This window comes from Physeter macrocephalus, chromosome 17 (genome assembly GCF_002837175.3).
Source record: "Physeter macrocephalus isolate SW-GA chromosome 17, ASM283717v5, whole genome shotgun sequence".
NCBI lineage: Eukaryota > Metazoa > Chordata > Mammalia > Artiodactyla > Physeteridae > Physeter > Physeter macrocephalus.
Genome location: NC_041230.1, coordinates 11,653,021 through 11,664,899, shown reverse-complemented (window position 1 = coordinate 11,664,899; position 11,879 = coordinate 11,653,021). Strand labels below are relative to the sequence as shown.

General features: G+C 49.4%; 1 protein-coding gene and 1 long non-coding RNA gene across 6 annotated transcripts; one reads left to right on the top strand and one right to left on the bottom strand.

Moving 5' to 3' along the window:
• Positions 1-504: 504 nt before the first annotated feature.
• RINL (Ras and Rab interactor like) lies at positions 505-11,850 on the bottom strand. Of its 5 annotated transcripts, XM_024132778.3 has the most exons (12): positions 10,408-11,850; positions 10,057-10,216; positions 8,198-8,300; positions 7,167-7,239; positions 7,019-7,083; positions 6,599-6,748; positions 6,100-6,513; positions 5,382-5,699; positions 4,990-5,121; positions 4,675-4,838; positions 3,680-4,592; positions 2,277-2,297 (listed from the first exon to the last, which is right to left on the bottom strand). In XM_024132778.3, exons 1-11 carry the CDS (start codon positions 10,458-10,460, stop codon positions 4,530-4,532), a joined length of 1,695 nt encoding a protein of 564 aa, XP_023988546.1. In that variant the 5' UTR covers positions 10,461-11,850; the 3' UTR covers positions 2,277-2,297; positions 3,680-4,529. The 5 variants fall into 5 exon arrangements, with proteins under 5 accessions (XP_028333440.1, XP_028333442.1, XP_028333441.1 ...); XM_028477639.2 differs by lacking the exons at positions 8,198-8,300; positions 10,057-10,216; positions 10,408-11,850 and having other exon boundaries at positions 505-2,297; positions 4,500-4,592; positions 7,167-7,248; XM_028477641.2 differs by lacking the exons at positions 2,277-2,297; positions 8,198-8,300; positions 10,057-10,216; positions 10,408-11,850 and adding an exon at positions 505-2,213 and having other exon boundaries at positions 4,500-4,592; positions 7,167-7,248.
• LOC129391411 (uncharacterized) lies at positions 5,601-10,007 on the top strand. The gene is made up of 4 exons (XR_008615473.1): positions 5,601-5,713; positions 8,757-8,851; positions 8,939-9,084; positions 9,389-10,007. It is a non-coding gene; the product is annotated as an uncharacterized lncRNA (long non-coding RNA).
• Positions 11,851-11,879: the final 29 nt, after the last annotated feature.

Sequence of the window (11,879 nt, the reverse complement as noted above, 5' to 3'; positions counted from 1 at the left end):
ATCACCTACACAGTATTCTTCGTTTAACTGCAGGACTGGAATCTCATCGTGAAGAAACATCAGACAAATCCAGCAAGTGGGGCTGTCCACAAGACATACTCATGCAGGATATAAAGAGCTTCTACAACTCAACAACAGTAAAACAAATAACCCAATTTAGTTATGGGCAAAAGACTTGAATACACGTTTCTCCAAAGAAGATGTACAAATGGCCAGCAAGCATATGAAAAGATGCCTAACATCACTAAGCATTAGGAAAATGCAAGCCAAAACCACAATGAGCTATCCCCTTACACCCATTAGGATGGCTACTATCCAAAAAAGAGAAAATAAGTGTTGGCAAGGATGTAGAGAAATCAGAAGCCTTGTGCATTCTTGGTGGGAATGTAAAGTGGTGCAGCTGTTAAGGAAAACAGCCTAGAGATAAACTGTTAAAAAATTAATTTTAATTAAACTAAAAACTGTTGTAAAACATTAAACATAGAATTACCATATGATCTGGCTATGCTACTTTGGGGTATATATCCAAAAGAAATGTAAGCAAGATTTCAAAAAAGATATTTGCACCCTCTTGTTCATTGCAGTATTACAATAGTCAAGAGGTGGAAGCAACCCAATTGTCCACAGAAGGACGACTAGATAAACAAAATGTGGTATATACAAATAATGGAATGTTATTCAGTCTTTTAAAAGATGGGGGACTTCTCTGGTGGTCCAGTGATTAAGACTCCACGCTTCCACTACCAGGGACATGGGTTCGATCCCTGGTCGGGGAACTAAGATCCCGCATGCCGTGTGGTACAGCCAGAAAGAAAGAAAAAAAAGAAAAGTTTAAAAGATGGAAATCCTGTCCTATGCTACAACATGGATGAGGCTTGAGGACTTTATGCTTAGTGAAATAAACCAGTTCACCAAGAGACAAATGCTGTATGATTTCACTTACATGAGATATCTAGAGGTGTCAAAATCATGGGAACAGAAATTAGAACGGTGGTTGCCTGGTGCTGAGGGGAAGGGGAAATAGGAGCTGTGTTCGATGGGTAGTTTTAGATTAAAAAGATGAAAACGTTCCAGAGATCTGTTACACAACAATGTGAATATAGTTAATACTACTGAACTGCACACTTACAAATATGTAAGATGGGGGACTTCCCTGGTGGCGCAGTGGTTAAGAATCCGCCTGCCAATGCAGGGGACACGGGTTCGAGCCCTGGTCTGGGAAGATCCTACATGCTGCGGAGCAGCTAAGCCCGTGCGCCACAACTACTGAGCCTGCGCTCTAGAGCCCCCGGGCCACAAGTACTGAAGCCCGCGCGCCTAGAGCCCGTGCTCCGCAACAAGAGAAGCCCGCGCACCACAACGAAGACTAGTCCTTGCTCGCCCCAACTAGCGAAAGCCCTCCCGCAGCAACAAGGAACCAATACAGCCAAAAATAAATAAATAAAAATTAAAGAAAGATAAGAGCATAAATTATATGTTTTTGCTACAATTTAAAAATAAATACATACGTACATACATACAAACACATAATAAATCAATGAAATTCTTGATGCCCTGCTTGCCCTGGAGGTCAGCTCCTTCTTACAGGAGATGACCCCTCCCATCTCCCGGGGTCTGACCACCCCCCTCGGTGCTGTATGAACATAAGATCAGAGACTGTATCCTGCAGTCTCTCCAATCCCTGCTTCCTGCTTCACTGCCCAATGCAGCCATCCTCAAGGTTCTTGGCTTTCAAAAACAATTGTGAAAAAACTCTATTCCCTGGGGCAGTTTTCAGTTGACATCTAAAATTACAGCACTTTGATCATTATAAAATGTAAAGTTTTTTTTTTTTAAATGTAAAGTTTTAATGGCAATGCATCTCTTCATTAGATGGACTAAGAGGGATTTTCCTATTTTTCTAGTAGATGAATGTCCTTGTTGCTAGAATGAGGTTGAGTTGAGTATTAATTCTACTCTTACTTTTCCTTTTCATTAATAGTGCTGAGACTCTGTAAGTTTCCTGGGGCTGGTGTAACGAATAACTACAAACTCGGTGGCTTAAAACAACAGAGATTTATTCTCCTCCAGTTCTGGAGGCCAGAAATTAGACATCAGTATCACTGGGCTGAAATCAAGGTGTCAGCTGGGCCACACTTGTTCTGGAGGCTCCATTCCTTGCCTCTTCCAGCTTCTGGAAAGTGTTCCTTGGCTTGTGGCCACATCACTCCAATCTGCAAGGCCAACATTTTCAGATCTCTCTCTGCTCTGACTTTATATTGCCTTCTCCTGTTTGTGTCAAGTCTTCCTTTGCCTTCCTTTTATAAGGACACATATGGTTGCATTTAGAGCCCCCCTCGATATTCCAGGATAATCCCTCCATTTTAATCCTTAATTTAGGACTTCCCTGGCGGTCTAGTGGATATGACCCAGCACTTTCACTGCCGTGGGCCCGGGGTTCAATCCCTGGTCTGGGAGCTAAGATCCCGCAAGCCTCAGGGCATGGGAAAAAATAATCCTTAATTTGATAACATCTGCAAAGACCCCTTTCCAAATAAGGTAACATTGATGGATTCCAGAGATTAGGACATGGATATCTTTGTGGGGAGCCAATTTCAGCCTACCACAGAAAATTTGTTCATTGAATCATTCAGCAAGTATTTATTGAACACCTACTCTGTGCCAGGCATTTGTCTAGGCACTGAGGATACAGCTATGAACAAAACAGAGATCCATAGCCTCCTGGAGCTGACGTTCTAAGGCTGTACTCACTGTCTGAAAATGGTAGCTACAGGCCCTGAGTGGCTATTGAGCACTTGAGATGTGGCTAGTCCACAACTCAATTGAGATGTGTTGCAGTGTAAAACACACTGGAATTTGAAGATTTAGGATACACACAAAAAGAATGTTAAATATCTCAATAATTCAAAAATATTGATTACATGTTGAAGTGATATAATGGGTTAAATCAGATATGATATTAAAGTTAAATTCACTCGTTTCTTTTTATTTTTAAATGTAGCTATGAGAGTATTTAGAATTACATGTATAGCTTGTATTCTATTTCTATTGGACAGCACTGTCCTAAGGGGAGGGAGAAGATTATGGACAATTAACACAGTAAATAAGTATATTATATGGAATGATTGGAAGTGAAAGCTTCTATGGAAAAAAATAAAGATCAGGGTAAGGAAGTGTTTCCTATGGCTGCTGTAACAAATTACCACAAACTTAGTGGCTTAAAAAAACACACATTTATTATCTATTGCAGTTCTAAAGGTCAGATGTCCAAAATATGTCTTAGGGTCTAAAATCAAAGGCTGAACTTGAGTGGACCTAGAGATTATCATATTAAGTGAAGTAGGTCAGACAGAGAAAGACAAATGTCATATGGTATCACTTATATGTGAAATCCAAAAAAAAAAAAAAAGATACCGCAAAAAAAAAAAGATACAAATGAACTTATTTACAAAACAGAAATAGACTCACAGACATAGAAAACAAACTAATGGTTACCAAAAGGGATAGCAGAGGTAGGGAGGGAGAGATAAATTAGGAGTTTGGGATTAATATATACACACTACTATACATAAAATAGGTAAACAACAAGGACCTACTGTATAGCACAGGGAACTATACTCAATATCTTGTAATAACCTATAATGGAAAGGAATCTGAAAAAGAATATACATATACATACCTGAATCACTTTGTTGTACACTTGAAACTAACACAACATTGTAAATTAACTATACTTTAATTTAAAAAAAAACAAAGTGGAAAGCTGAGTTCCTTCTGGAGGTTCCAGGGGAAAATCCATTCCTTGTCTTTTTCAGCTTCTAGAGGATGCCTACATTGTCTGGCTCCTGGACACATCACTCCGACCTCTGCTTGCATCATCACATCTCTTCCTCTGACTCTGACCCCACTGCCTCCCTCTTATAAGGACCCTGGGGATTACATCGGGCCCACCTGAATCCAGGGTAATCTTCCCATCGCAAGACCCTTAATTTTTGTTTTTTTTGGCCGCACCCCACGGTATGCAGAACTTCCCCCACCAGGGATCGAACCCGCAGGCCCCGCAGTGGAAGCGCGGAGCCTTAACCCCTGGACTACCAGAGAAGTCCAAGATCCTTAATTTAATCACATCTGTAAAGTCCCTTTTACCACTTAAGGTAACATAGTCACAGATTATGGGGATTAGAGGTGAACATCTTGGGGCGGCATTATTCTGTTTACCACAGAGAGGGTCAAGCCAGAGAAGCTGTGGTTTTAGACAGGGGTGTCTGGAAGACAGCCTCACTGAGAAGGTGACATCTGCCTAAAGACCTGAAGGAAGGGAGGGAAGGAGCAGTGTGGATATTTGGGAATGGCATTCCAGGAAGCAGGGACAGCCAATGCAAAGGCTCAGAGGTCTTCCCTCAGACCCGTTTCCTTTTCCTGGGAGCCCCTCCTGCTTGCTGCCTCTAGTCTAAACTACAGGGGTCAGAAGTTGGTGCTGCCCTAGGTGCCTCCCGAACCTTGCCTGCAGAGCAGAAGGGTTTGAGATTCTAATCATCATTGGCCTCTTGCACAATCTCTATTGCCCATGGTTCCTCAAAGGGCAGCTTGGCCTGTGGGGAGAGGCAGGAGCCTGGGTCAGAAAGGCAACAGATCCAGCCCTCCCCTCCACCCGCAGTCCAGAGGGGCGATCACCTGGGCTTCGGTGGGGCTCTGTCTATGCAGCGTCCGCCTGCGGTGCCACTGGTGCAGGGAGGCCCGGGCCTCAGAGCTGAGCCCCTGGGGCGCGCGGCCCGTGTCAGGCTGGTAGTGGGCAATGTGGTACAGGGCCCCAAACCACGTGGTCAGGTAGTACCCGGCTAGGGGCAAGAAGGGGAGGTCAGCGCAGCCCCCTCAGGTTCCCTGGCTGCCTGCAGGCCCCCTGCAGGTTGCCCGCCTTCCCTCCCGCAGCAGGCGGGCGGCCTAGGGCGCCCCCTCTTTGGTCCTGGCGTTCTGGGGCTGGGGCGTCACCCTCTCCCCGTAGCTCGTCCGGATCCAAGAGCTCCATGAGAAACTCCACGTCGAGCTGCGTCTCCCCAATGTCCGGACTCCAGATTAGTTCCTCTGTTAGCGCTGGCAGGAAGGCGTCGGCCCCCAGGGGCTCTAGGGGAGCCGGAGGACAGGCTCTGGGGTGGACTGGGCGTGCAGGCACCTTCCATCCGATCCCCAGGACCGCGAGTGCTGGCTGCCCTTCCACTTTGCCGGGCATGCAAACGCGCCTTACTAGATTCCCCCGGCCCGCGTAGGCGCCTCCTGCTAGTGCATGCCATCTTCCCCTCGACGTGTGCACAGGAGCCTCCTACCTGGCTCCCGTAACCCTCAAGCCACTCCACATTCAGGCAGACTCAAGACTCCTCCTTTACCTTGGTTTTCGTCCCGAGCCAGGCCCTCGTAGACGTCATTGCACACCGCCAGCAGGACAGACACCTTGCGGCGTGGGGCGCAGGCTGAGTGGAGGCGCGCCAGGCGCGCGTGGATGCGGCTTCGCAGGGCGGGGACGGGGCCCCGCCTCTCATGCCCCGCCCCCTGAGCTCCCGGAGGCCCCGCCTCCGCCCGCAGGGCTATCTGTCGCCGCCGCAGTTGCCGCAGAGCTGGGGCGCGGAGCGTGCGGAGTCGAGTCCACAGGGCCGGCTTCAGAGGCGCCAGCACCGCCCGGCACAGGGCCGCCTCCACCGCGGGGCCTGCAGGGGTTGAGGTGGGTGAAGGAAGGGTCGTCAGGCTGACCCACGCCTACCCTCTCTCTCCAGCGACCCACCCTCGCCAACCGCAACACCTTCCTAGCCTGTGCCACCCACCTGTGTAGACTTAGGTGTGAGCACGTGTGGAAAAAGGAGCCTGGGTGTGAACGAGCGCGTGGGAGAGAGAGTATGGCTGTCACACATGTATGAGATGGAGCCGTGGTGAACAGAACAGGTATTACTACATGTAGGAAAGGGCGTGTGAGTAGAAAAGGAAACAGGTGTGCACACAGGTGGAGAGAAGGAAGTTGGGTGTGAACACCTATGTAGGGCCAAGAGATGGCAAACGTGAACCTGTGCGGGTTGGGAAAGTGGCCCTAAGTTCCCTCTCAGCCCTCATTACCTAGATCCTCGTCCTTCTGGGGGGCCCCGGGTGCCCTGCTCTCAAAGACAGCCCTGACATCGGGGTCCTTTGCTAAGTGATCTTGGAGGTCAGCAAGGAGGTGCCGCATATCCTGAAGCAGCTCTGTGGCCGGGTCCCCAGGCCTGTGGGGACCTTCAGCCTCTGAGGTGAGGCGCACCCGAAAGCCCCGGAACTGCCTGGCCACGTAGCTGCTCCGGGCCCTGGCTAGAGCCCGGATGTGACGCGTGAGCGCATCCTCAGCTCCCCCTTCTTCATCTCTGTAGTCATCCACCTCCTTCTCCTCTTCCTCCTTCTCTTCCACCAGGCTGGCCAGAGCTGGCCTAGGATGGTGTACTTCTGGGCTGAGTGGGCCTTCCACCCAGGAGACCTGGTGAGGGGCTGGGTTCCTGGGGGCTGATGGGGAGAGAGGGTTGAGTTCCACAGAACAGCGGCGGCAGCTCCTTCATCCCTCAGGGGCCCAGGGCCCTGCTCATCTAACCTGGACCATGTCTCTTGGCAGTCTCTGGAGTTGTCTCTGGGGGTGTCTGCTCCATCTCCCACCCTCTGTGGGTCTCCAGGTAGAGCTTGTTCACCACAAAGAACACCCTCCCTGAGGTGTTGAGTTGAATGCTGCCAATCTGCAGAGGATCTGGGGGACAGCAGAAGTGAGGTGTCCCAGGTGTCCAAGGGGCCAGTCTTGGAGACTTAGTGTCCACCTTCGTTACTGGAAAAACTGAGGCTTGGGCCCTGGCACCTTCTCATTCAGGCCCTGGAGTCGACCACCACACCCCCCACCAACTTTCTCAAACCCCAGCCTTATCTTCCCTCGAACCCTGTAGTTTGGTCCCTCAAGTACCATCCTCCTGGACTAAGGAGGTGGAAAGGTGGCCTCTTCCTCCATTAGAGAATCATGCCTCACCTGTGTTTTGGTCTCCAGGCCCTAGAGTGGGAGGGGGCAAGAGCAGTGTTCTGGGCAAAACATCCCTGAGAAAAAATGAGGAGTCACAGGATGGGTGAGGTATCATAGGGAAGGATCCCCCTTAGCCCTTTTGAAAGGTGACCTGTACCTGCTGGCTGATAGGAAGGCCAGGAGATGGGGCAGGTCTGACATGCATAGGTTAGAGGACTCCAGAGACACACCTGGGGGGAGAGGGCAAGGAGGAACAAGTTAGAAAACTTGAGGGGTAGCAGCCTTTTTTTCCCTGGGACTCTCTCTTTCCCAGTCCTGCAGGTCCCCCAAGAACCTTCAGAACAGGGAAATTTCTACCCTTGCAGTCCCTGTCGTTTCCTGTGACTTTATGCTTGCATTCCACTTATGCCACCAAATAGGATTCATTCATCAGACAAATATTTATTGAGCACCTATTCATTTTCAGGCACTGGGGCTACAGTTGTGAAAAGGCAGATACATTCTCTGTCTTCCTGTAGTTTACCTTTTAGTGGAGGGAGACAAAAATGAATGAGTAAACAAATAAAGATAAGTGTATAATGTACTGAGCGCTATGAATGAAATGGAGTGATTGAAAGTGACCAGGGCTCTCATTAGCTGTGGTGGTCAAGGAAGATTACATTTCTACAGAGGCCTAAAGGATGGAGACTAAACTAACCATTCAAGGAAGGGCATTCATGCAGGAAAAACAAATACAAAGGCCCTGAAGTTGGGACACATTTAGCATGCTCAAGGAACAGAGAAAACAGTGTGTCTAGAGTAGAGAGAATGAAGGGCTGTAGATGGAGAGGTGGGCAGGAGCTAATCATTCATCACCTTATAGGCCATGATGGGCTATAAGGAGTTTAATGTTTATCTAAAGATGTTGCATGTCCTTTGCAGGGTTTAGGGCAGGAATGTATAACATCTGATTGATGTCTGAAAATATCACTCTGGCTGCTGTGTTCAGAATGGAAGAAAAGGGTGGGAGCAGGGAGACCAGAGAGGAGGCTACTGAAATTGTCTGGGCAAGAGGTAATGCTGGCTAGGATTAGGGTGATGGAGGTAGAGAGCATTGGGGAGATTCAGGAGATATTTTAGAATTAAAACTGACCAATCTTGGTGATAAATTTTCTGTGGACTGGAAACTTGAGGGTATAGGCTCCTCACCTCCAGGAAGCTTCAGGATCTGGTAGGTGCTGATTTCCCCTGGTGAAGGTCCTGCCCTCAACACAAGGACCTGTCTGGGATCATGTCCTACGACCAGGAAACTCTGGGGGAATGGAGGCAAAGTTCAGCTTGAAGAGGATTTGTGCCTGCCTAGCATCCATTGCCCTTATTTTGGGTTCCACACCTCAAGTTTCCTTCAGAAAACTCTCTACTCCACTCTCTACTTTAGGTCCTGTGGGTGACTAACTCTCCATCAAGCCCTAGGGGTGGGTCCATGACCTGACCTAGCCAATAGGATTGACAGTGTTCTCTGATCACTATGATTGGTTCAGAGATGGGCACGTGAACCAAGCTCAGCCAACAGAAATCTTCCACAGGATTTTTGCTGGAGCTCTTTGGAAAGAGGCCTCTTTTTACACTGGGGTTGCTAAGCTGGTGAGATGTGGCCCTGAGCTGGGGCCAGCCATCTCTCTCACTACAAAGAGAAAGCCCCCCTGAGGAGGAAACTGTGGTATACCTGTTAGTTGCTTTATCCAGATCTATTCCCTATTCCTTGCAGAACTCCAGCTTTATTCGGGGCATTAATAGGCCCAGCCATAGAAGATGGATAATGATTCATGTAGGCAGTGGTTCTCACCTCTGTATAACTCCCAGGTGAGTTGTTTTTTTTTTTTTTTTTTTTTTTTTTTCTGTGGTACGCGGGCCTCTCACTGTTGTGGCCTCTCCCGTTGCGGAGCACAGGCTCCGGACGCGCAGGCTCAGCCGCCATGGCTCACGGGCCCAGCCGCTCCACGGCATGTGGGATCTTCCCGGACTGGGGCACGAACCCGTGTCCCCTGCATCGGCAGGCGGATTCTCAACCACTGTGCCATCAGGGAAGCCCCCAGGTGAGTTTTTAAAACTGTTGCTACCTGGGCCTTATCCGTATACTCTTTTTTTTAAAAAAAATTATTTATTTATTTATTCATTCATTTTTTGGCTGCTTTGGGTCTTCATTGCTGCGCGCAGGCTTTCTACAGTTGCGGCGAGCGGGGGTCTACCCTTCGTTGCTCTGCAGCATGTGGGGTCTTCCCGGACCAGGGCTCGAACCCGTGTCCCCTGCATTGGCAGGCAGATTCTTAACCACCGCGCCACCAGGGAAGCCCTATCCGTATATTCTGAATCAATTGTGAAGGCTTTTGTTTTTCCTAGTAAAAGAAAAAAATGCAACTGGTGCCTCCTTTCTTCCTTCCTCCTGCCTGGAATGCAACATGTGCTTGGGTCTGGGGCAGCCACTGGATGACCATGAGGGAAGTCCAGGAGAATCGCAGAGAAGATGGCCTTGATGTCACCCGAGGAGAAGAACTGGAGCCTGCAGCTACCTTTCTGGTTATGTTAGAAAGATAAATGCCTATTTATCTAAGCTATTATAGAACAAGTGTTTACTTGCATCCCCAAATATTTAGAATTCCCTGCAGTTTAAAGCAAAGCCAAGGGAACTCCCTGGCGGTCCAATGGTTAGGATTCTGCGCTTTCACTGCTGAGGGCCCAGGTTCAACCCCTGGTCAGGGAACTAAGACCCTACAAACCCTGTGGCAAAACAAAAACAAACAAACAAAAAAAGGGAAAAACGGAAAAACAGAAAAACAGAAAACAAAGCCAAGAAGTGGAATGAAGAGAAATGTATACGTTGTCTGATGTTCAGGATCCAGACATTACTGAAATTACTTTTACTTCTGGGCTTTTCAGTCATTTGAATCAATAAGTAGCCTTTCAGTTTGCCTGGTCTGTGTTGTCTGTCACTAGCAACCAGCAGGGTCCGAACTGATTCAGAGTGTCACGGGGAGGGTCAGAGAGGGTCCCCGGCTGTGAGCACTTACCCCTGGTGGCCACAGCTCCAGAAGGGCTTTTGCATCCTGGGCATCCAGCTCTGGGATCTGCCACACCCCCCATGTCCTCTGAAGGCGAAGGAGTGGCTCTGGGGTCCCAAGGACCCTTAAGGGGGTCTCACCTGTTCCATTCGCCTGTGATGGGATTAGTCTGGGACATGCAGGGACCAGGGGACAGAGGAAGGCAGTTGGACACTGAGATGGGGTCAAAGGTACAGGAAGGGGAAGCCCAGGGGCAAAGGGTCAGAGATGGGGTTCTGGGTCCCGTGGCAGGTGGGAACTGGATGGAAGGGGCTTCTGAATCCAGGGGCAGAAGTTGGAGACAGCCCCAGCAGCCCTCACCTCTCCCCATCGGTGGGGCCTGCTGAGGCCTTGTCCTGTGGCTGTGCCATCATCCTCAGGGTGCAGAAGGCCAGTGAGCCATGGTCTGGCCTCTGGCAGGGAGGAAGATAAGTCTATTTACAACCCACATGGCAGAGACCTTGACCAATCAGAATGGACTTGAGACCCCTTGCTGTGCCAGGTATTAATTCTTTATTTGCTGGATGGTGGGGCGATCTGGGGATCCCAGGAGTCTTGAGTCTTGACGTAGTGGGGGAGGAAGATGACTCAAAATGACAGCTATTTACCAAGCAGTAGGGTAATATTTCAGATTATAACATCCGGTGTAGCCTTATGAACGTGGACCAGCTAATTAACAACCTTGTCAAAATACAGTGCCCGGAAAAGGGCTCTGTCCATAGCAGGCACTCTGGAACTGTGACAAATGTTATACAACATTTCCTCTCCCTCCCTTCCCAGACCACAGAGGAGCCCTCAAATATTTTCTCCCAACGTTTTATTATGAGAGATTTAAAACATTCAGAAAAACTGAAATAATTTTACAGGGAACAGCCACATACCCACTACCTAGATTTTACTATTATTCTTTTTGCTTTATCACACATCTGTCCCTCTATCCATTGGACCCCAACCCTTTTAACCAGGTAGAGAGTCCTACAGTGGGTTATCAGTTAAGGTGGGCATTCTAAAATATTTTCCCTGCAGCAGTCCCAGGAGGAGGAGTCCTAGGTCCATCCATGCATCCATCCATCCGTGCACCCATACATCCAACAAATATTTATTGAGTACAGGCCCAGATTAGGGTGAAAGGGTGCCTGGGGAAAAGGGTGATGGACAGAATAGGCCCCTGCTCCCAGGGGCTTCCATTCTTCTTGGGGTGGGTATAGGGGATGGAAAATAAACAGCTAAACAAATCAATCAGCCCACTGACCAGAAACGCAGGGTATTAGGAAGTGGGGGACAGAGAGCAGGTGCCCTGGCCAGGGGAGAGCAGTCACGAGGGGTGGGGGGAGGGAGACAGATGCTTGCCTGGGTCCCATGAGAAGGGGAGGAGGAGATGGGTGGTGCTGGGCAGGATGGGATGGCAGCGGCTACCTGATACCACAGGGAGGCAGTGGGCCAGTGGGGGGGTGATGCCAGCTGCTCAGTCCCTGGGGGCCCCTACCTGTTCTCCGAGGGGAGGCCTGGAGTAGCAGGAAGTGAAAGTGTTCCTCGCAGAGAGAGGAAGCTGAGCAGGCAGGGGGAAGAGGCGGGGCTGGGGGTATTTGAAATCGACCCTCCTCCCTCTTTCCGGGGGCTCAGGCCTTAGGTGACCGGGCTTTGGAGGAAGGGACCCTGGCAGTCTGGGAGTCCAGGCGTAAGAACCACGAGGCTCCCAAGGCCCCAGAAGTCCCCTCTCGGCACCCTTCGGCACCCTTCACTCTTTCTCATAAGAGCCTGTGGATGTTCTTGTTTCCTTAGCGGCCCAAGGT